Source organism: Erinaceus europaeus, chromosome 15, assembly GCF_950295315.1.
Source record: "Erinaceus europaeus chromosome 15, mEriEur2.1, whole genome shotgun sequence".
In the NCBI taxonomy this organism is placed as follows: Eukaryota; Metazoa; Chordata; class Mammalia; order Eulipotyphla; family Erinaceidae; genus Erinaceus; species Erinaceus europaeus.
Genome location: NC_080176.1, coordinates 32,472,840 through 32,497,161, shown reverse-complemented (window position 1 = coordinate 32,497,161; position 24,322 = coordinate 32,472,840). Strand labels below are relative to the sequence as shown.

At 43.6% G+C, this 24,322-nt stretch overlaps 1 protein-coding gene across 2 annotated transcripts in view; it reads right to left on the bottom strand.

Moving 5' to 3' along the window:
• GALNT17 (polypeptide N-acetylgalactosaminyltransferase 17) overlaps nucleotides 1-24,322 on the bottom strand; it is a 518,762-nt gene that overhangs the window by 243,086 nt on the left and 251,354 nt on the right. For both annotated transcript variants that reach the window (XM_060173552.1, XM_007523650.3), the window contains exon 3: nucleotides 18,520-18,686. In XM_060173552.1, coding sequence (XP_060029535.1) covers nucleotides 18,520-18,686 — 167 coding nt within the window. The remainder of the gene's footprint in view (nucleotides 1-18,519; nucleotides 18,687-24,322) is intronic.

The following is a 24,322-nucleotide window of genomic DNA, read 5'->3' as shown; positions in this document are numbered from 1 at the left end:
GAGACTTGGTTGGGCTCAGAACTCCCCCAGACAGCACCACCAGACTCTGAAGGGACAGCAGCAAACTAACAGCCAGTGACATCCCTCCATCACATGGCCTGTCCATTTTAGAAATACTAGGCTCAAATTACATGAACTGACCCTGGTCTCCACCTGTAAGGGGGAGGCTTCACAAGCAGTGCTGCCAATCTCTTCTGTCTCTGTGTCTCCCACTTGCCTCTCAATTACTCTTTATCTCTATCATAAATCAATCAATAAATAAATATATAAAAAGGAATACAAATGGAGAGAGGAATGAGCATGTGAAAACACAGGATGAAATAGCATGAAGGACAGCTGTGATGTATGTGCCCCGCTCAGTTTTGTGGACTTGAAAACTGCATTCTCTTTCTATGGGAGTAAAGGAAGAGGTGAGAGCAAGAAACTTTAGAAAGAATGTGGTGGGGGGGCACATGAAAAAAGGATGTTTTTTTCTGTGTGTGAAAGCACTTTACAGGTAGTTCCATGCTGAGATCAAAGCAAGGACAAAAGAAAGCAAAAGACCAAAAAAAAAAAAAAAAAAAAAAAAAAATTCCAAGGAAGAGATGGGAAGTACAAAACACCAGAGCATTAAACTAAATATATCACACAGAGCTGAACATTCATAAGAGGTGCTTTGAAAAGCAAGCCAGTCTCTGCTTTCAATTCCTTTGTTAAGAAATTCTTCACCGCTCCCTCCATTTGAATTTCACCTTTCAAAAGTCACCCCCAAGCAACCAATCAACCAGTTGAGAAACAACAAAATGCCTATAGGTGGTGCCTGTAAATTTACCCCAAATTAAAACATCATTCCCCAATCTTGACCCCCATCAAAAGGCAGTTGAAAGTCTGGCATTTGCAGCAGCTGCTAATAATAACATGTGAATTTAAACGATAAGATTTGTCTGCAGGCTAGGTTGTGTTTTTCTTTCATTATGTTTCTTATTTACTATGATATTGATTCTGAAAACTCAGAAGCTGGCCGACTTCCTCCTCACAGAATGGGAAATCACATTCATTCAGACTGGGAGAGCAACACAGAGCACAGGAAACATGAAGCCACAGGAAAAACAGGGTGCCACATTGGCTCCTGGTCACTTCCCAAGTTTTCACTCTTTTATTACCATTATTTATTTTGGATAGAGACTAAGAGAAATTGAAATAATAGAAGGGGGAGATAGAAAAGGAAAGAAATAGAGAGACACTTGCAGCACTGAACCTTCCCTCCTGCAGGTGGGGTCTGGTACTTGAACCTGAGTCCTTGCACATGGTAGCATTCTCTATGCATCACCACCTGGCCCCTTTAGAGTTTTCTTTTACATACAGACAATAGCCAGGGATGAAATCTCTAGAGAAAAGCACTGGGTGAGTTCACACCTCTCTAGCAGGCTGGGGATCTTGGTATTCAGAGCCTCAATTGCCCAAGGTCAAAGACAGCATGGATTCTGTACACATATGCAGTGCTTATGTATGCTCACAAAATAGCATGCTATTAAGTGCCAGGTGGCATGAAAATGTTCTATAAATAGAGCTTGTATGAGGGTCCCAAAGGCTAACAAATGCGTGTCTTCTAGCCCTGCAGGAAGCTATCAAGATACCTGACAGCAGAAGCGGAGGCACTGACCACCAAGCAGATGTTGCGAGGGGGACATTCTGGCAGAACAGCAGCTCTGCTGGTACTGACCCCAATGCACCTGTCATTCTCACATTTGCAGCTCGTGTGGCTGAAATGTCTTAGTGGGCGAAAGGTGGTGAATCAAGTAAGGGTGCAGGAAAGGGCAAGGAGGGAGTAGGAAGAAGGATAGAGGTGTCAGGGGGAGAAAGCCAGAGGGATAAGGTTCAAGGTCACAGTCAAAGATTCTGAGCTGGAGCCTGGGCTCCTGTAAATCAAGTTATGCAGTCATGGATATATGGATATAGCACTTGTCTCTCAGAAGTTTTTGTTTGTTTGCTCTTTTTTTTTTTTTTTGTCATTGTTAAGTGCTTCATTGCTCCAGGTTAATTTTTTCCCAGCAGATAGAGTAGATAGAGAAGGAATCTACAGCTGGAGGGTAATGTACTTGGATGGTGACTGCACATGTTAGCAAGTGCAAGGACCCGGTTTCAAGCCATTGGTCCTCACTTGCAGGGGGAAACTTCATAAGCAAGAAAGTAATACTGCAGGCATCTCTCTTTCTCTCTGTCTTCCCCTCCCCTCTCAATTTCTGCCTGTCCTACTAAATAAAAGAAAGGGGGGAAAAGGTGGGTACTCATCAAGAGTGGTGGACTCATTGAGAAAGCAGTGAGCCCCAGTGAAAATCTTGGTGGCAAGAAAGAAAGTTAGAAAGAGAGAAAGGAAGAAAGAAAGAAAGAAAAGAAAGAAAGAAAGAAAGAAAGAAAAAAGAAAGAAAGAAAGGAAGGAAGAAAGGAAAGGGAAGGAAAGAAGGAAGGAAAGGAGGAAAGAAAGAAAGAAAGAAAGAAAGAAAGAAAGAAAGAAAGAAAGAAAGAGGAATGGAGGGAAAGAGCAAAAGAAAAGGGAAAGAGGAAAGGAGAGAATAGAAAGAGGGCTGGGTTGACAGCATAGTGGTTCTGCAAAAGACTTGCATGCCTGAGCTCTGAGGGCCCAAGTTGAATCCCCAGCATCATTATAAGCCAAAGTTGAGCAGTGCCCTCTGGCCTCTCTTCATTAAAGTAAAATACTTTTTTAAATGTTTATCAAAAGAGGGGAAGTCGTGCGGTAGTGCAGTGGGTTAAGCACACGTGGAGCAAAGCACAAGGACCAGCATAAGGATCCCAGTTCGAGCCCTCGATTCCCTACCTGCAGGGGAGTCGCTTCACAGGTAGTGAAGCAGGTCTGCAGGTGTCTATCTTTCTCTCCCCCTCTGTCTTCTCTTCCTCTCTCCGTTTCTCTCTGGCCTATCCAATAATGATGACATCAATAATAACAACAATAATAACTACAACAATAAAAACAACAAGGGCAACAAAGGGGAATAAATACATAAATAATTTTAAAAACAGATTAAAAAAAAAATCTTTATCAAAAGAAAAAGACCAGTACTGAGAGAAAGACACCATAGCATGAATGTTCTGCCAGGCTGATGGGAACCAGGCTGGACTCTAGGCTGTGTGCATGGCAGAAGCAGGTCACCACCCAGGTGAGCTCTTTGGCTCCAGGCTCCAGCTTCTTCAACATGGGCACGATGATCCTTTGTATGTGATGATCTGAGCAGATGTGAGCGCAGGTTGTAGTGTGGGCCAGTGGCCCCTCCAGGAGATATCTGTCACATGTGCTCTGGATTTGCATAGTGCCTCCTGTTCCTGAGCCTTGCTTATGGGCCCCTCTGGGAGATTTACTAGCAGGCTTCTTGCTTGTAATTAAACAGCCGACAGATCATGTGCTCCTGTGTATGTGGAAGGAGGGAATCAGGGGCTGAGCAGGCTCTGTCCCTGAGGATGCTGCAGGTGATCATCCCACCCTAAGGTCAAAATGCAAGTGAATGGGCAGCTCTGGGCTAGGAGCTGGTCTTGGGTCACAAGACTTTCCAGAACCTATAATGCAAGAACATCTGCAGCCCAACTGCGGTGGCAGCTCCAGGAATCAACATAAGATAAAAGTGTACAGAACTAAACACACACACACACACACACACACACACACACACACACACACACACTAAACTGGTGAAATCTTCATAGAATGCACCACCATCAATCTCTCCAAAGCCTCTTGACTATTGATAATGAGCCAGTTTTACAAAATGTTGCTACAGATGGAAACTGAATGAAGAATACTTAAGATATTGATGTTTTTAAATCTCGCAACTTTTCTTTTTCCCCAGTGCCTGGGACTATTGCTTTTGAGTGATTTATTTATTTATTTATTTATTTATTTATTTATTGCCTCCAGGGTTATCACTGGGACCTGCACTATGAATCCATTGCTACGGGAGGCCTTTTTTTTCTTCTATTTTTATTGTCCTTGTTGCCTTTGTTATTGTTGCCATTGCTGTTGTTGGATAGGACAGAGAGAAATCGAGAGAGGTGGGGAAGGCAGATAGGAGGAGAGAAAGATAGACACCTACCTGCAGATCTGCTTTACCACCTGCGAAGCAACCCCCCTGCAGGTAGGGAGCCAGGAGGGGCTTGAACTGTGATCCTTACACTTCATGCCATGTACACTTAACCTGCTGTGCTACCAACATGCTTATTATTATTATTATTATTATTATTATTATTATTATTATTGGTGGTGGTAGTAGTAGTAGTAGAGATTACAGCATCAGAACACCCCCACCCCCGACGTGCCATGGCACTCCCATGTGGTGCCAGGGCTCAACAAGTTCCATGCACCACAAGTCCCACATCCTACCCGGGGAGCTATCTTCCAACCCCAGACTTTCTGTGACTCCCTTCTTGTTTCAGAATACAAAAGTGGTCTATTGTTCCTCGTAGTAGAGCCAGTTGGCACATGCAGTTGGGGCCCCACAATCCCTGGGGTAGAGGAGCACGCTCCCCCTCATCCCCTGCCTCCCAAACACCCGGGGAGACATGTAGGTGCACAATCCTGCTGTTATTACAGAAGCACAAAGCCCATACTGTCACCCTGCAGTGATCTGCTTGGGGACAACACAGGTCTTCTTTCTGATTACGGGAAAAGGGGGTGAGGGGGTACAGGTGAAATAAGCCCCAGAGTGTAGTTGTGTGATTAATTGCAGGGCGTCTCTCAGCTACTCTGCTCAGTACCTTCTTATCTTCTCAAAACACAAGATTTCTCCTAGCTCCGCAATTACAGAGCCAGAAGTGAAGCAAAGGAGGCCAGTGAGCCCCCACCATCCAATCTGGAAGCCAGAGGGTCTAATCCTGGACTCCAGAGTCTCCTAGCTCAGCCTCCTGGCTCCCAGCAGTGGACCACAGCCCACCAGGAGAAGAGTTAGTCCAGAGGCACTTGTCTATGGGAAAATGCTATGACTGGGCATCCAGCTGCCCCAAGAATGTTGGATGGAACTTGTTTTTAAAACTTAGGTTAAAACACACTCAACAGGGGCTGGGCGGTAGCACAGAAGGTTAAGTGCACATAGCTCAAAGAGCAAAGACCTGCATTAAGAATACCAGTTTGAGCCCTCGGCTCCCCACCTGCAGTGGGAGGTCACTTCACAGGCAGTGAAGCAGGTCTACAAGTGTCTACCTTTCTCTCCTTCTCCGTTTTCCTGTCCTCTCGAATTCTCTCTGTCCTATACAACAACAATGGCAACAATAACAACAACAACGATAAACAACAATGGCAACAAAAGGGAAAAAATAGCCTCCAGGAGCAGTGGGTTCAGTGCAGACACCCAGTGGAGCCCCAGCAATAACCCTGGGGGCAAAAAAAAAAAAAAAAAAAGACACACTCAACAACAGAATCCGCTAGGGTACTGCAGGAAGAAACAGAGAAAAGACCTTTGTGTACTGGAAGCCCCAAAGAACTTAGGCTCTCCACTCACTAAAGGTCTGGAGACATGGTACAAGTAGGAGCTATGGATCTTCCCAAAGGCTCTTAGGGTTTAGGGGTGGGGGTCAGGGAAATGGCTCAGTGACTGAACACAAAACATGCCTGCATGAGACTCTGGGTTTGATCCACTGCACAGTACAGAAACAAAGCTAGAAAGACCAAATCTAAGAATCTCACAAATGCAGAATGGATCTCTGGACTCTCTCTCTCTCTCTCTCTCTCTCTCTCTCTCACACACACACACACACACACACACACACACACACACACACACAGAGGTGGGCAAATAAACCAATGCAGGACAGCACATTCACTGCTAACAAGAAGGCAGAGGCCAAGGCCCCCACCCCAAACCCTAGCCTACACGCCAGGAAGGTTTCCTGATGGAGAAGGCACAGAAGCAGACTGCTAAAAATGAGCTGGGTGTCAGTAGCAGTCTTTTCTTCCACCACATGCTCAACAAGCACTCCTAATACTCTCTGGGCTAGCCCAGCCCCAAAGTCATTGCAGCCTCCAGCTCACTCCAATCAGAACAATCAAATGCCATGGCTAACGCCACACAGTTGGAGTCTGGGCTGCACCTCTCCCCCACTTCTTTTAGGGTTTATTGATTTACTAATGATCAAGAGAGAAAACCAAAGCACCACGCTGGCACAGGCAATGCTGAGGTACAAATTTAGGACCTCGTGCATATAACCAATGCACCACTTCCCAGGCTGCTGGGTCAAATCATGATCCCACTCCCAAAACAAACAATCAAAAGCTTAAGGACAAAGAATTGTACCCCTTTTATCCTATGGTCTTGTCAGTGTTTCTATTTTATAAATAAAAAAAATTTTTAAAGAAGGTAACGAAAGAAGATTTGTTTTTCATTATCAGGGCTTCACTGGATAACTTTTTCAGAAATATGTATATGGAGAGAGATATATAGATATAGATATAGATATAGATATAGATATAGATATAGATATAGATATAGATATAGATATAGATATAGATATAGATATAGATATAGATATAGATATAGATATATGGAGAGAGAGACAGAGAGAGAGAGAGAGAGAGGCAGAGGGAAAGAGAGAGAGATATCACAGCAGCAAAGCATTCTCCAGTGAGGCAGGAGCAGGGCTCAAAGCTGGATCTTGGACATGGCAGAACTATGCAATCCAAGTGATCTGTTTCGCCCATCTGAAGGAAGTTGTTTTCTTTTTGTTTTTAATGTAGTGAAAAACTAGTGGTACAACTTCCGAAAATGTAGTAAGGATCAGAAAATCAGAAATGAAAACAACTCATATTATTTTAAGGAATCCTTTAAGATTTTGGATTTGACATATCCAACATGTGAATTCAGTTCCCAAACCTACCACATTCCCTGTCTTCATTTTATAGTCATTCATTTATTAATCATTGCCAGGGCTTCATCACTCTGAGCTGACTACCAGACATATATATCTGAGAAAGAGTGAGGGAGGGAGGGAGGGAGACAGAAAAAGAGAGGAAAGGAGGAAGGGAGGGAGAGTCACCACAGCACTGAAGCCACTCCCAAGGCCATACTACTCACATATGGTTTCCCTGGGGGCTCAAATCCAAGTCAGACAAGTGGACAAGCAGGTGGCCTCCCAGATGAGCTATCCTGCTGACCATTTTTAAAATTAATTTTTATCTTTATTTACTGGATAGAGACAGCCAGAAATTGAGAAGGTAAGGGGAGACAGAGAGGAAGAGAGACAGAGAGATACCTGCAGACCTGTTTTCCCACAAAGTTTTCCCCCGGGGGACTCGAACCTATGTCCTTGTGCATTGTAATGTGTGCACTCAACCAGGTGCCCCAACCACTTTTTTAAATAGAAGTCACAATGAAATGTAACAGTCTCCAGGCTTCAGATGTGCCTCATTATAAACCAATATCCATGTACAGGACTTGCATTACTGTCCCCATGACTGTGACCTCCATCCTTCACCACATGTTCCTTGCTTCCATGGAGAAAACTGATCCCCAGCTTACCACCGGAGTCAGGACACTGAGACTCCTCCTTCCTTTGTATGCTCCCCGGTAGCCAATCTGTTCTCATGTGATCCATCCTCAGCCCCAAATCTAAACTATTTTAGCAACATAAAAACAGGACATTTCAGGCTAGTGGTTTCAGGGTTTATTTTTAACTACTTTTGGGATACTATATTTTGAGACATGGACCTTTATGTGGAAGCTCTCACAATTAAATATGAAACATATTTAATCTACTTTCAATTTTATTTCAAGAATAAAGGTTTAGGAGCAAGAAAATATATCTGGGGGTCATGTGGTGGCTCTCCTTGTAGAGAGCACACACAGCACCATGTGGAAGGACCCCAGTTTAAGCTCCACTAGGCAGGATAGAAGTTTCAGGAGCCATGGGCCAGTACTGCAGATGTCCCTGCCTCTCTGTTTCTCTATCCCTCTCTCTATTTCTTTCCTTCTATTAAAAAAAAAAAAGGAAGGAAGGAAAGAAGAAAGAAAACAGCCACTGGAAATAGTAGAACAATGTAGGTAGGCACTGAGCCCCAGCAATGACCATAGTGGCAAAAAAAAAAAAAAAAGTATGATTGTTTACACCATCTCCTACAGTGAATCACTTGTTTAGGATGTCATCCAAAGGAAGACTTTGACTTCAGGATTTTGGACTTCACATATCCTGACAATGAACTCAACCCCTTTCCCAAACTTACCACACTCCCTTAAAAATATTTTTCTTGTTATTTACTATATAGGAATGTAAAATGTATCCCTGTGAAAAATACTATAGGGTCAGAGAGATAGTTCACTAGTTACAGCATGTGCCTTGCAACCCAGATTTGAGTCCTGACACCACATGGGAGGTGCTTTGGCACCAGAGGAAGATTCAGAGCTATGGTATCTCTCTCCCCCCACCCCCTCATCTAAAGGAAAAGCAACCAGGAAAGGTGAAATTGCACATGTGAAGCCCGAGCTTCACAGAAAAAAGCAAACAAGGGAGTTGAGCGGTAGCGCAGCGGGTTAAGCTAACATGGCGCGAAGCATAAGGACCGGTGGAAGGATCCTGGTTCGAGGCCCTGGCTCCCCTATAGCAGGGGAGTCACTTCACAGGCTGTGAAGCAGGTCTGCAGGTGTCTTTCTCTCCCCCCTCTGTCTTCCCCTCCTCTCTCCATTTCTCTGTCCTATCCCACAATGAGGACAACAACAACAGTAATAACTACAACAATAAAACAACAAGGGCAACAAAAGGAAATAAATTTTTAAAAAAATTAAAAAAGCAAACAAAACTGTATGTGAAAGAAGGAAAACATAAGCTGAGAGAAAGAACTGCGAAATACATATACAACTTAATACATAAAGTCCATATAAAGGGGGTGGGTGTTGATGCACGTATTACAATGTGCAAGGACCCAGGTTTGAGCCCCCAGTCCTCACCTGCAGGGGGAAAGCTTTGCAAGTGAAGCTGGTCTGTAGGTGTCTCTCTGAAGACCTCTCTATCTCCACCCACCTCTCCATTTCTGGCTGTCCCTATCCAATAAATAAATAAAGATAATAAAAATACAGTCCATATAAATCAATAAAGCACTAATAAGTACTCCAACAATAAAGTTTATACTTATCTATAGACAAATCTTTAAAAAAAATAGAAGTATAATTAAAACATGTAAAAAAGTGTTCTTCATGACTAATAATAAAAATGTATATTTTAAAATGACAGGCAAGTTTTCACTCATCAGAATAGCAAAGACAACACAAGGATTCATCAGAATATTGGTATTGGTGAGGATTCAGAGAAAAAAAAATATATATATATTATAGTCACCAGGGTTATTGCTGGGGCTTGGTGAAGACATCAGAAATCTAATGTTCCTGGCAGTCTCTCTCTCTCTCTTCCTTCCTTTTATTCTTCTTACTTTTTGATTTTATTTGGTGGGACAGAGATTTAATAGAAAAGGGAGAGATAGAGAGGGAGAAAGAGAGACCCCTGCAGTAGTATTTCACTTCCTCCTTACAGGTAGGGACCCAGACTTGAATTCAGGGCTTTGTGCATGGTAAAACATGCATACAACCAGGTGTGCCAACACTTGGCCTTGAAAAAAAAAACATTTAAAAAAAAGAAAAAAAAACCTTAAAAGATACCAGCATAATGCACATATCCAAAGTACAATGTATCAATTGTTCTCATATGAAGTGTTCTTAATATTGAACTCAGGACATTCAGGATAAAACAAATTCATCTATGAAACCATCTCCCCAGACAATACCTTGGGTCCACCTGCATATCAGATGTCAGGCTCAGGCAAAACCTAATAAAGTCATGGGGCCTTTGGAATATACCTAAAATAGACATACTAGCTTTTTCCAAAATGGAGACCCCCAAATCTTCATCTGCAATATTCTTGCCTTTAGGTTCATGATTAGTCTACAATTTTTTCTGCTTTATATCTTAACCCTTTTTCAGCCACTAGGTTCCAGATGCTACCATGATGCCAGCCTGACTTCCCCTGGCAGATGACCCCACCAATGTGTCCTGGAGCCTGGCCTTCTCAGATTCCTTCCCCACTAGGGAAAAAGAGAGAGACAGGCTGGGAGTATGGACTGACCTGCCAATGCCCATGTTCAGTGGAGAAGCAATTACAGAAGCCAGACTTTCCATCTTCTGCACCCCATAATGATTCTCAGTCCATACTCCCAGAGGGCTAAAGATTAAGAAAGCTATCAGGGGGAGTGGATTGGATATAGAATTCTGGTGGTGGGAATTGTGTGTGGAATTGTACCCCTCTTATCCTATGGTCTTGTCAATACTTCCATTTTATAAATAAAAACTTTAAAAAAGGACAAACTCATCTCACAAATCTGATATTGCCTTCTACTCAAAGCTCACTGATAAATATGGTAAAGAGATTAACAACAACAACAACAACAATAATAAGCCCATAGCCTCCTGAGGTTATTGAAAAGGCTAGAAGACACCAACCATAAAACTGAGAAAATTAGAAAGTAGATTCACAGGATGGCTACAGTGGTGGATGACTGACAGCTGACCCCTAGTTTTTTCTTCGTTGGAGGAACTAACTCAGTTTATATACATGAGCACATCCTTAAAACATGATGGAATCACTCAAGTATTTCTTAAACTAGGGGCAGAATGGAAAGACCAAATGGAGATCTGAAAAAGGATTGTTGGAAATAGGGGGTCTCTATATCTTCACCCCCACTTCCTGCTCCAGCTTATGAAGACCACTATACTGTCTTTTTTTCCCAACCAAAGCAAGCATGTGTAACCCTTTATTTATTTACCTATTTGCCACCAGCTTTATCACTGGGGCTCAGTGACTACACAGCAAATCCAAGGCTCTCTGCAGCCATCTTTCCTTTTTTACCCTTTTATTTGATAGAGATAAAGAGAAATTAAGGAGGGTGGGTATTAGAGAATGAGAGAGAGGGGTGATTAGTGGTGCACCTGTTTAAGTGCTGGTATTACCATGCACAAGGACCCAGGTTCAAGCCCCCAGTCTCCACCTACAGGGGGAAATCTTCACAAGTGGTGAAGCTATGCAGCAAGTGCCTCTCTCTCTCTCTCTCTCTTTCTCTCTCATTCCCTCCCTCCCCCTTCTTCTCAAGTTCTCTCTCTCTGTTCTATCAAATAAAATAAATACAAATTAAACTAAAAAAGAGAGTGAGAGAGAAAGAGAAAGATTTGCAGTACCGCTTCACTGCTCATAAAACTCCCTCTCTGAAGGTGGGGCTTGGAGGCTTAAATATGGGTCTTTGCCCCTGCTAAGGTGTGTCTTCAACCAGGTGTGCCATTGGCCAGCATATAACCACATTCTTAGATTATGACTAAAAGGTATATGCCTTGAACATTTCCATTTTAGCTTTCCTTATGCTTAAGGCTGGTGGCATTGACATATTTATACTGTTGTGCAATCACCTCCACCATGTCTCTAGAATCTTCTTAGTCTTCTCAAACTGTCTTTCCTATTAAACACCACCCCTCCATTCTCCACCTAAACCCCAGCCTCTAGACATCTAATCATCTTTTAAAGGGCAGTCCCTAGTGGACAACAGACTCTCTGGCATCTAAGGAGTCCCAGCCTAGGAGACAGAAATGTCCACATTGTTTAACAGAAAATAAAAGACAAGGAATGGAAACAGACAATGCAAAGAAAGAAGCTGAAAATTGTAGTAATATTCTCCCAAGGATAAGAAAATATATTGCTTGAATTAAGTAAGAATAACAAGCTGTGAAAAGGAACTTTCAGGAAATAAAATATGATCACTTGGAAATAAAATCTTGATAACAGATATAAAAAACTGAACAGAAGTGAAAGAGAAATTATACTAAAGCAACAACAAACAAAAGAGAGAAAGGGAAAAAAAGAGGTTCAGTTTAGGAGGTTTCAACAAAGAATAATGGGAGAGTCTGACAGACTAGAGAAAATGGAGAATTATCAATTAAATAATCCAAGAAGTTTTGCAAACATTGGTAGATATTGATATTAGATCCATACTGGAGCCACTCTATAGCCAACCCAATGGATAAAGGCTGTATCCCAATAAAGTTATTATTGCAAAATCTGAAACTCTGGGACAAAGACTCCACAGGTTTCCAAAAAGGGTGGGTGGGTGGGGGAAACATGCAAAGAATCAGAAATCAGGATGCACTGAACTCCCTTAAAAGGGGGGGGGGGGGCTGGCAGTGGTACACCTAATTAAGTGCTCACATTACAGTATGCAAGGACCCAGGTTCAAACCACTGGTCCCCACCAAATGTTGAATTGTTTTTATCATTGTTGTGGTTATTATTGTTGTTGTTATTGATGTCATTGTTCTTGGATAGGACAGAGAGAAATGGAGAGAGGAGGGGAAGATAGAGGGGGGAGAGAAAGACAGACACCTGCAGACCTGCTTCACCACTTGTGAATCGACTCCCCTGCAGGTGGGGAGCCTGGGACTCAAACCGGAATTCTTTTTTTTTTTTCCTCCTCCAGGGTTATTGCTGGGCTCGGTGCCTGCACCATGAATCCACTGCTCCTGGAGGCCATTTTTTCCCCCTTTTGTTGCCCTTGTTGTAGCTTCGTTGTGGTTATTATTTATTGCCCTTGTTGACGCAATTCGTTGTTGGATAGGACAGAGAGAAATGGAGAGAGGAGGGGAAGACAGAGAAGAGGAGAGAAAGATAGACACCTGCAGACCTGCTTCACTGCCTGTGAAGCGACTCCCCTGCAGGTGGGGAGCCGGGGGCTTGAACCGGGATCCTTACGCCGGTCCCTGCGCTTTGCGCCACATGCGCTTAACCCACTGCGCCACCGCCCGACCCCCTCAAACCGGAATTCTTATGCCAGTTCATGCCACCTGTGCTTAACCCACTGCACTACTGCCCAACCCCCCCCCCTTTAAGATTGATTGACTTATTTTCTGAGAGGAAGATAAAAAGAGGATGAAGGGGGAGTGCATAAGAGAGATGGAAGAGAGAGAGAGAGAGAGACAATAGCATCACTCCAGTATAGGCAGTGCCTGGAGCCCAACCAAGGTCCCCTGTGCACTCACCTGTTCATCCCAGATCACTGAATTTGAACATCAGCAAATGTGAAAAAGAAAAAGCACTGGACTTGGGATCCAGGTTCCAAGTTGACTCCCCAGAATCAAATGCACCGGAGTGGTACTCTTGCTCTTTTTCTTTCTCCTGACTTCATGACTAAATAAATTAATAATAATAATAATAATATAAACATCAGGCTTTCAATTCAGTCAATAGACTAAGCTTCAGAGGGAAAGAAGTCACAGGCACACAGCTCAGAGGCCAGATCATGTGGCTCTGAGCTGGGAGGTTGGATGTGGGGATCATCAATCCTGGTGGTGACTGACCCTTGGGTTCAGGGAGACAATGATGAGAGGAGAGTGAGGAGGGGATACAGAATGGCATTGGCAGATGAAACATGCTGGAAAGAAGCCCCCAACCACAATAGGTGTGGACCATGGGGCAGGGAAGTGACCACAGGACATGGAACACAGAGATACCCTGTGGATTTTGCCTGAGTGATGTCAGCTAGAGGCATCCACTAAGCATAAAGAGCCACATCTTCCCTGGAACTTATTTAGACCAGTGCCAATATTCAAATTGTTGACCTAAGAGGTGGTGCAGTGGATAAGACACTGAACTCTTCTCTGAGGAAGGGAGAGGTAGAGCAGAAGAGAGGAAGAGAGACACCTGTAGCACTGCTTTACCATTCATGAAGCTTCCTCCTGCAGGTGGGGCCAAGGAATGTGAACCTAGGTCCTTGCACATGGTAACATGTGTGCCATCACCCAGCCCCTTCAAAGCATTATTATTATTTATTTATTTACTACTAGGGTTATCACTAGGGCTCAGCACTAGCAAGATAAATCCACCATTCCTGGTGGCCACTTTTTCCTTTTCTTTTCTTTTTTCTATATTTGATAGGATAGAGAGAAATTGAGAGGGCCGGGGGAGATAGAGAGAAAAAGAGACATCTGCAGTACTTGTTTAACTGCTTGTAAAGCTTTCTCCCTGCAGGTGGGGAGCAGAGGCTCAAACCTGGGTCCTTGTGCATGGTGATGTGTGCTTAACCAATACACCACGATCATGCCACTGAAAAATGTTCTTAATTAAAAGAGAGATGTTCTACTTCATAGTTCAGGAGGAAGAGAAGCCGTCACTTAATGCAACTGTAGCTAAGTAAAATGTGCATTAACGGGGGCAGGTGGTAACATGACAGATTAAGCACATATGGCACAAAGCACAAGGACTAGTTCAAGAATCCTGGTTTGAGCCCCTAGCTCCCCACCTGCAGGGGGTTTGATTCACAAGCAGTGAAGCAGGTCTGCAGGTGTATTCCCCTCTCTGTCTTCCTCTCCTCTTTCAATTTCTCTCTGTCCTACCCAAAAACAACAGCAATGGCAATAGTAACAATAACAACAAGGGCAACAAAATGGGAAAAATAGCCTCTATGAGCAGTAGATTCCTAGTGAAGGTACCGAACCCCAGCAATAACCCTGGAGGCAAAAAAACAAAAAAGGGCATTAACAAAAGAGGGTGAGGATGACAAGATAGCTTTCCTGGGTAGTGTACCTGCTTTGTCATGTGCAAGACCCAGGTTTCAGCCTGGTTCCCACTGGTGTCTTTCTTTCTGTCTGAAAACATCAGCTTGGAGCAGTGAAGCCCCAGTGGGTGGGTGGGTTGTGGGGGGAAACAGGAGCAGGGATCTAAGATTGGGTATACAAGCATTTGCTTTTGGTTGGTCATTTCAATTTTTTTCCAGTCACATATGCTTCTTAGTACACTTTCATTTTCCTACAGAGAACATACATTACTTTTAAGATCAGAAAAAAAAATGGCAAGACTAGAAAAAAATGTCTTAATCATACACAAACAGAATGTAGCTAGGGACAACGATATTTATGTTAGATGAACTAAATGCAAGACAAGGAACAAGAAGAGGCACACTTTCCAGATAAAGGGGATTTACATAATGGTAACATCCAGTGCTAATAATGAAACCATGCAGATAAAAATCTATAGTTGCCAGAGGAACAAACAACAAGATACAAAATATCAAACACTATTAAGATGCACGGGGAGGAACAGTCATTATTGGAGGCGAGTTCAGTACGCCATTATAAAAAAAAAAGATTTAAGAAAATAAACTCATTGTCCACCTAGACACATACAATTGATGTCTGCCAGGAATTCAAGTCCATGGTTACAATGCATGAGAGGGTGGGGGGGGGCAGGGGGAGGTGTCTTTTCAACTGCATTCAAAACATTTACACAATTCTATTAATATCACTCAGAAAGAAGGCTCTCCATAATGAAAAGAAAGTTATATTCCTCTTCAAGTTAAAGAAAAGTACTCCTGGTCTAAAGAAAAAATAGAAGCTAGATGGGGAAAAAACAAAATGCATATGGGGAAAAAACAAAATGCATATGGAAGGATTGGAGGTTGAATGGGAATGAACTTTATGGTCAAACTGGACCAGAAATACCTCTGCCCATTTGTCATTCTGGAACCATAGTTATTTAGACCATGTTTATACTTCATGAGGTCAGGGTGGTAGATCAGAAGTCATAGAGCATCTTCTCCATGTGTGACGCTCTGGGGTCAACCCTGCTACCACCTGGGAACAACATACACAGAGAGTGGAGCTCAATAGATGGTGGATTTGGTCTCTCTCTCTCTCTCTCTCTCTCTCAAATATAAAACAAAGATAGGGAAGGGGAAGTAGCTTAGTATTAGAATATAATCAAAAAGCCCTAGGTCCCACTCCTGGATCTGCGTTTAAAAAAAAAAAAAAGCAAGAAAATATAACACAATGAAAATATGGGGGTTGGGTGGTAGTGCAGTGGGTTAAGCGCACATAGCACAAAGCACAAGGACAGGCGTTAAGGATCCCAGTTTGAGCCCCTGGCTCTCCCCCTGCAGGGGGGTCACTTCACAAGCAGTGAAGTAGGTCTGCAGGTGTCTATCTTTCTTTTACCTTCTCTGTCTTCCCCTCCTCTCTTGATTTCTCTTTGCCCTATCCAACAAATATGACATAACAACAATAATAATATCCACAATGGCGATAAAACAACAAGGGCAACAAAAGGGGGAAAATGGCCTCCAGGAATAGAGGATTCATGGTGCAGGCACTGAGTCCCAGCAATAACCCTGAAGGCAAAACAAATAAATATATGGCCCCTGCCTTAAAAGCATCACCTGAAAGCTTGAAAGAAGTGCAAAAGCTCTGGAAAGTGAATGAGAATCGGAGAATCATGTGGGGCTCCAGGAAGTGCTGGTGCTAATGGTGTTATCAACACCCCCAGTTCCCCCAACCCTTGAGAACTGTATGACTGGGTCATCAGTTACCCTGAGCACCTGTTCCCCTTCCCAGAAGCACTCTGAAGAACACCTCCTTGAGACATGCCTTTCTTTCCTAAGGCCTACCTTGCCTTTCTTCCTTTCTTTCTTTTGTTTTCTTTCCCCTTCCCTTCCCTTTCCTTTCCTTTCCTTTCCTTTCCTTTCCTTTCCTTTCCTTTCCTTTCCTTTCCTTTCCTTTCCCTTTCTTTCTTTCTTTCTTTCTTTCTTTCTTTCTTTCTTTCTTTCTTTCTTTCTTTCTTTCTTTCTTTCTTTCTTCTTTTACTTCCTCATCACCTAGTGGTAGGCTTCATTTCCCAAATAAACTAGACAAACAGGACAAAGGGGATACACCTATATACACATTCAGAGATGCACACCTATGTTCTAATGAAACAATACTTTTATAATTTTTAAAATTTTAAACATTTGTTTATCTATTTAATTATTGGGTAGAGACAGAGGGGTAGAAATTAATAGAGAAGATGAAGAGTCACCACTCATAAGGCTTCCCCCCTGCAGATGGGGGCTGGGGCTTTGAACCTTGTTCCGCATCCACTGTAAGATATGTTCTGTACCAAGTGTATCTGCCTGGTCCAATATGAAAAAATTTTGACCAGATAAATCCCACTTTGCCCACAGAGGACATAATCCAAGAACCACACTGAATGTCTGACACCAAGTTTAGCACTGAGTCCTATACTTGTGTACTGTCTTTTTCTAGATAAAAGTATATTTTATAAATTAGGCAGAGTAAGAGAATAACAGCAATAAATACCAATCAAAATAAAATAATTATAATGACATACTGTAAGTGTCTCTGTGTGTGTGCACATATAAATGTGGTCTCTCTCTCAAAATCTTCCATCTTATATCTTCCATCTTATATCATCAGAATGGCAACTATAACGTGGAAAGCAAAACTACAAATGGGCATGTCTTGTACCTCAATATTGATTTTAGGGTCTGTTTCTGCAGGAACTTGAACTGTGACATCTACTGAAGATGACTGGCTTCCAGAGCTCATGTGTTATGTGGGGCTGGCTCACACTAGGTTGAGAGTTCAGCCCCAGTTACTTTGCTGCTGGCCTCTGCTTGTTCTTTCAAAACCTGGTTCAGCTTCTTTCCTCACTCCTTCTCCAGACATCTTGAAATAAAGCCCAGCCCAGACAAAGGCAAGTCCAGTTGTATAAAGTAAACAATACTGGGACTGGACAGTGGCACACCTGGGAGAGTGCACATGTCACAAATGTGCAAGGACCCAGGTTCAAGACCCCAGTCCCCACCTGAGGGGGGAAAGGTTCATCTGAGCACTGGAACAGTGCTGCAGGTATCTCTCTTTCTCTCTCCCTCTGTATCTTCCCATTTCCTTCTTGAGTTTTCTCTGCCTCTACTCAATAAATTAACATCTATAGTTATATCGTACATCACAACAAAAACCACAAGACACCAACGGCAAAGAAGAAAATCTTAAAAATTAAGAATAGTGACTAAAGGGGCAGGAATAGAATGACAACAGTAGCAGGAAAACCTGAAAATTTTAAATGCTATCAATTCAAGTTTTCAGCAGTGGTGCATATGTTACAATTCATAAAGATCAGATTCAAGCCCCTTGTCCTCACTGGCAAGGAGAAAGCTTCACAAATGGTGAAGCAGTGATGCAAGTCAGTCAGTCTCTCTCTGTCTATCTGTCTCTCTCTCTCTCTCTCTCCCTCTCTTCCATCTCTCCATCCTCGATTTTTCTCCATATCCAATAAATAGATAGATAGATAGATAGATAGATAGATATATAGATAGATAAGTGGCACATGATATTGACTGCTACAGCTGAACAGTAGGGTGTAGAAACATTATAAGTCATGGCCTTAGGGTGTCACTGAAGGCCATTCCCAGGAAATGAAGTGTCCCCCTCTGCAAGTGGTGACAAGGAGTTTTAACCTGGGTCCTCATCCTGGATACTGGGCACACCACCACCGAGCCTCATAAATAAATCTTTAACAACAACAATAGGAAAGAGGCTGAGAAGACTCAGAACTAATGGACTGGTATTAACCCACATCTCTTCCTCTTCCTCAAGCCCAGACCTGCTGCAGGACCCAGGAGACAGTTGGGGAAGAGACTAGAAAGAAAGCATCCCACAGAGTTGGCTGCACTTGGCAGGACAGTCATTGTACCTTCATCACTGTTGTCATCCACCAGGATGATCTCCTTCAGCAGGTGTGTGGGCGTGTGGTTGACAGCACTGTGGACCGAGCGCAGGATGACTGACAGGGCCTCATTGACAAAGATGAAGATGATGGAGATCTGGGGAAGCTCCTTGGAGTACTTCAGCTCCTTACACCTGGGGGAGAGTGACACAGAGGTCAGAGGAAGGGTGGCTCATGGGGCAGGGCTGGGCGTCAGATGGCCATTTGAGTCCACTTGCCCTCTGGTCTTAGTTCAGTGCACACCTGCTGGCTGCCCAGTCAAGCACCTGGAATTCCTGGCTGGGCACCTGATTATTTATTGTTTTTAATGTTTTATTTTATTTATTTGTTTATTTATTTCCTTTTTGTTGCCCTTGTTTTTATTGTTGTTGTAGTTATTATTGTTGTTGTTATTGATGTTGTTGTTGGATAGGACAGAGAGAAATGGAGAGAGGAGGGGAAGACAGAGAGGGGGAGAGAAAGATAGACACCTGTGGACCTACTTCACCGCCTGTAAAGCGACTCTCCTGCAGGTGGGGAGCCAGGGGCTCCAACTGGGATCCTTACACTTTGCACCATGTGCTACCACCTGAATCCCTATTTATTACTTTCCAATATTTTGTTTTATTTATTTATTTAGTAGGGACAGAGAGAAATTGAGATGAGAATGGAAGATAAAAATTGAGAGAAAAAGAGAGACACCTGCTCCCTCAACCCACCCACAGCACTATGGCTCCCAGATGGCCACAATCCTAGGGACTATGACTCCATCACCTGCAGTAGCTATAGGCATAGCTACTCCTTCCAAGGAGTCCTTCCTCAGCCTGCTTGCAGGCGTGTTCTTCAGCTCTCATATATATTCCTGGCACCCAAGTCTTTGTAGATGAAGCTGCTTTTGGAGGATCCAAATGTAAGCAATCTCTGCCTTAATAAGCCCCCAATATTTTTTGGTAAAGCATTCCTAAAATCTCACTGAAAGGGATACCCTCCACATCTGGGCTAAGCTGAGGGGGGAGAGAGTGTTGGCCTCCAGAGTCCCTCACTGATGAGGAGGAGCTACTGCAGTAGCCCAGGACAAAGCTCTGCCCTGCTCACTCATGGGAGCCCTGGCATCTGCCCAGGGAGCACCAGAGAACCGGGACTCGGGCTCAGTCGAAACCACATCAGAAATGTGGGAACCAGAAGGGAGCAAAGTAGAATGGAGCAGTGAACTGGAGATAGTACAAATCAACCCTCCTTCTTCTTCCCCCTCCTCCTGCTCTCCCTTTTCCTGCCCCTTCCCCTCCTCTTTCTTTCCCTCTTTCTCCACCTGTCAGAATGCATAGTCTGCAGAATCATGAAAGTAGAACAAAGGAAAACAGAAGAAGGGAGGGAACACAAGGGAACAGGATAGATGATGAGGGAGGAGAAATACAGCCACAGTCATTTTTATGCCGAACAGCTCAGGCTGCATTGGGCTGTATGAATCACACAGGCAATTTTCAGAGAAAATCAAGTTTGGTTACCATTTACATATGGGTCTCCTAGAGCAGAGCATCTGGGCCTCTATCTATCATGCTGCCTCACTCACACCACAGCTCTGCAAATCCACTTTGGGGACTGCTGGTAAGAGAAAGAAGGTTCCTGATGGGCTCCTTGGCAGTAGGTAGGATTATCTCCCTTACCAGGTAGTAACTGCGGGCAGGGGGGCACTGGGAGGTCTTGGGGTTTCCTTGGCTGAGGCCTCAAGCCACCTGACCCTGAGGGTCCTGACTCTGACTCTTCCTGGGGAATTTTGGAAGTGAGAAGTACTCCATCATATGCTAGGTGTGAAACCCTGGGCCTGTGTATTTCCTTATCTCTGAAACTGTGAAAATGTCTCACAGGCAAGGGGATTTGTTGGTATGCTTCTAAAAACCCCTTCTGTTTCATTAGTTTAATCCCCCCTGCTTAACACTATTCTATTTACATAACCACTTCATTCTATTTGCATAACCGCTGTTAACAAGCACCACCCTCCCTCCAGGGCATTGGTGGTTCAGTGGTAGAATTCTTGCCTGCTCCGCCCCCTCTCCTTGTCATACCCTGATTTTCACCAGTCACTTTTCTCTCCAGTCACTTTTCTCTGCGTCACATCCTGTTCCCACCCTACTGGGCTAGTATATTTATAAGGACAAGATTGTTTGTAGTGTTTAGTTTAGCTTAGCTTGGTATAGATTGCGCTGCGTCCTGCATGAATAAAGAGATACTGCTGCGTCCTGCATGAATAAAGAGATACTGCGTACAGCTCAACCATGAGTCCCTGGTCGTCTGTTACCTGCCCGTGAAGCCAGCCCGGCGAAAACAACAGGGATTACCCAATAGAGTGTACACAGGACCACAGAAGGACCTAAGTTCAAGCACCCAGCCCTCACTACATGCGAGCACCTGCAGGGTGAAGTGTTATGAGTGGTGAAATGGTACCATAGTGTCTCTCCTTCTCTGGCTCTCTGTCCATTCTTAGCATCCCCTCTTATACCTAGAAGAAAAAAAAGGGAAGAGAGTAGCTCTTTAATATGGGAAAGGTGTATAAATATAGTTGACTATAAATCCCATCAATTTGATGTGATCTGGGGCCCATATTCAGCTCAGGAGCCTGTGTGACCTCTGCATTCCCTAGATCTAAGCTCACATTCTGTAGTCATGAGTAGGAACATTCCAAGCTGCCCCAATATTGACCCATCTTCTTCAGGTGTAGCATAGAGTATGTCGTCCATCCTCCATTCTGAGGATGGAACACTCTCTACCACTGTTGATCCAAGTTGAAGGCAAGGTCCTATGGGGACCCACAAAGGGGTTTATTGTATTGTTCCTGATAAAAATGACCAGTTCCAATGGAGAGAGGGATTTATTCGAGGTCTAGGCCCATCATGTCTGTTTAGGAATCTCCCCAATTAGGGCCCTAACTGATGGGTCCTAGTGATAGTGACTAGAGAGTCATCAAAAGTATGCCAGTCTCTTGCCCTTATTCAGCTTTTTCAATCCTTGCTTTGATAAGGTTAGCTTTGGAGTGAATGAAGGAAGTATAATAGGAAGTAGGTGAGGAGGGTATCTAAGTCTAAGTAGATACTATTTCATTAGAAACTTGATACTGACTCACTACAGACTATTGTGTGTTTTTGCTTTCAGGTATATATTTTGCCCTAATTTTTGGATACATGTGAACATTCTGGTCCTTTTTCCAGCCATGACATCATCTCCCCAGACAATAACTTGGATCCACCTGCATACCAGATTTCAGGCTCAGGGGAAAAAAGAAAAAGGAAAAAAAAAAAAAACTAGTATAGCCACAGGTCCTTTGGAATATAATTAAAATATGCCTATTAGCTATCTACAAAATGGAGCACCCCCCCAACTCTTAATATGCACTATCCCAGCCCTTAGGTCCATGACTGATCAACAGTTTGTTTGGCTTTGTATGTTAACTCTCTTGTCAACCACCAGGTTCCAGATGTTAGCATGATGCTGACCAGACTTCCCTGGACAGACAACCCCACCAATGTGTCTTGGAGCTCTGCTTCCCAGAGCCCTTCCCCACTATGGAATGAGAGAGGCAGGCTGGGAGTATGGATCAACCTGTCAACACCCATGTTCAGCGGGGAAGCAACTACTACAGAAGCCAGACCTTCCACCTTCTGCATCCCACAATGACCTTGGGCCCATACTCCCAGAGGGATAAAGAACAGGAAAACTATCAGGGGAGGGGAAAGGAAACAGAGTTCTGGTGGTGGGAACTGTGTGGAGTTATACCCCTCTTATCCTATGGTTTAATAAATGTTTCCTTTTTATAAATAAAAATTTTTTTTAAATGAAAAGAAAAGAAAAAAATAAAGGAAAGGTAAAAGAAAGAATGAAAAAGAAAGAAAGAAAGAAAGAAAGAAAGAAAGAAAGAAAGAAAGAAAGAAAGAAAGAGAAGAAAATGGTCCCTGAGAGAGGCAGAGTCTTGTAGGGACTGAGTTCCAGCAATCTCTCTGGTGGCCTAAACTGGCCTACTTCTAGAAATTCAGCTATGGTCCTCATAAGGATCAGTGAGACTGGTCTTCTATTATTAGTATTATTATTTTAATTTTTATTGTTGTCACCAAGATTCTTGCTGGGGCTTCCAGACTCATTGATCTTAGTGTAGTGACCATTTTTCCTTCTCCCCCACCCCCTTCTTTTGGTCCAACGGATAAACTGAAAGGGAATGGGGAAGTAGAGAGGAAGACAGTGAGACATCTGTTGCTTAGCTTCACCACTTGTGAAGCTTCCCACATGAAGGTGTAGAGCAGGAGCTGAAATCCAGATCTTTACATATGATAACACATGAATTCAACCAGCCCATTCCCAAGAGCACCATTATAAAAAATATATATATGTAAGAAAATAAATTCAAATGTGAAAATATAGGGCTAAACAGAGCTCATGGGCTAGGGCCCTGCCTCTAGTGGTGCACATGCCATAGACTGAAACCCAGAGCCACATGGGAGGTGTTATGGCATCAGGGAAAGCTCTGGTGCTGTGATCTCTCCCAGCCTGTCTCCTCCTCCTCCTCCTCCTCCTCCTCCTCCTCCATCACCTTCTCCTTCTCTTCCTCCTCCTCCTCCTCTTTCTTCTTTCTTCCTCTCCCTCTCCCTCTCCTCCTCTTCCTCCTCCTCCTTCTTTTTCTTCTTCATGTCCTCTCTCTCTCTCTCTCTCTCTGTCTCCCTCCCTCCCTTCCTCCCTCTCCCTGACTCTACCTGGAAGGAAAGTCAATCTGGGAATGGTGGAAAACACCTCAACACGCAAATGAAGGGAAGACCACTCTGTCTGTATGGTCTATCTCTTCTCTTCTGATTTAACTGTACCAAGGCCAAGCTTCTAAAACATTCACTCATCTCAAACCTTAACTGCAAGAGCAGCAAGGACTTACCCTCCCAGACTGGGCCTGGATTTCTAAATTTGTCTGCTCCCAAGGACCCATGAATCCGATGGCCAGGGTCCATAGCAGGCAGGCAACAGAATACAGCCTTTATTTATTTATTTATTTATTTATTTTATTTATATTTATTTTTTTAAATTTGACCAGAGCATTGCTTAGCTCTGGCTTATGGTGGTACAGAGGATTGAACCTGGGATTTCAGAGTGAATATGGCCATCATTATAAAAATCACTGTTGTTCTTTGATTTTTGGGAGAAAACTTCTGCTTTGAAAATGATAATCTGTAAGCTGGGCTTACCACTTACTATGCAGGAGTTGTGCACAGGGGCTGGACCGTGGTGCACCTGGCAGAGTGCACACATTACAGTGCACAGGAACCCAGGTTCAAGTCTCTGGTTCTTACCTACAGCAGGGAAGCTCCACAAGTGGTGAAGCAGGGATGAAGTTGTCTCTCTTTCTCTATCTTCCTGTTCACACCCACTTTTCTTTGTCCTATAAAAAATTAAAATTAAAAAATGGAAAAAGTGGCCACCAGGAACTATAGATTCATCATACAGGCACACAGCAGTAGTGATTACCCTGATGGGAAAAAGAAGAGCTACATAGAACATTCTGGGGAATTCTGGGCACCTTCCGCCAGTTGTGAGCACCTCTGATAATATCATTCTTTCCAGTCAGACCCCCAGTGCCCGAGATGCAGAAGATGGGTGCCAGGGGGAGGTGGGCTCTGGCCACTGGGAGCTAGCATTGAATCAATTGCATTGGGGCCCAATGACCTTCAAAGTGAGGACCCAAGATACACAATCTGGGGTGGGAGGTGTCTCAGCCCCTGCAGACTGGGATATGAAAGAATCCCTTCTCCTGCAGAACTGA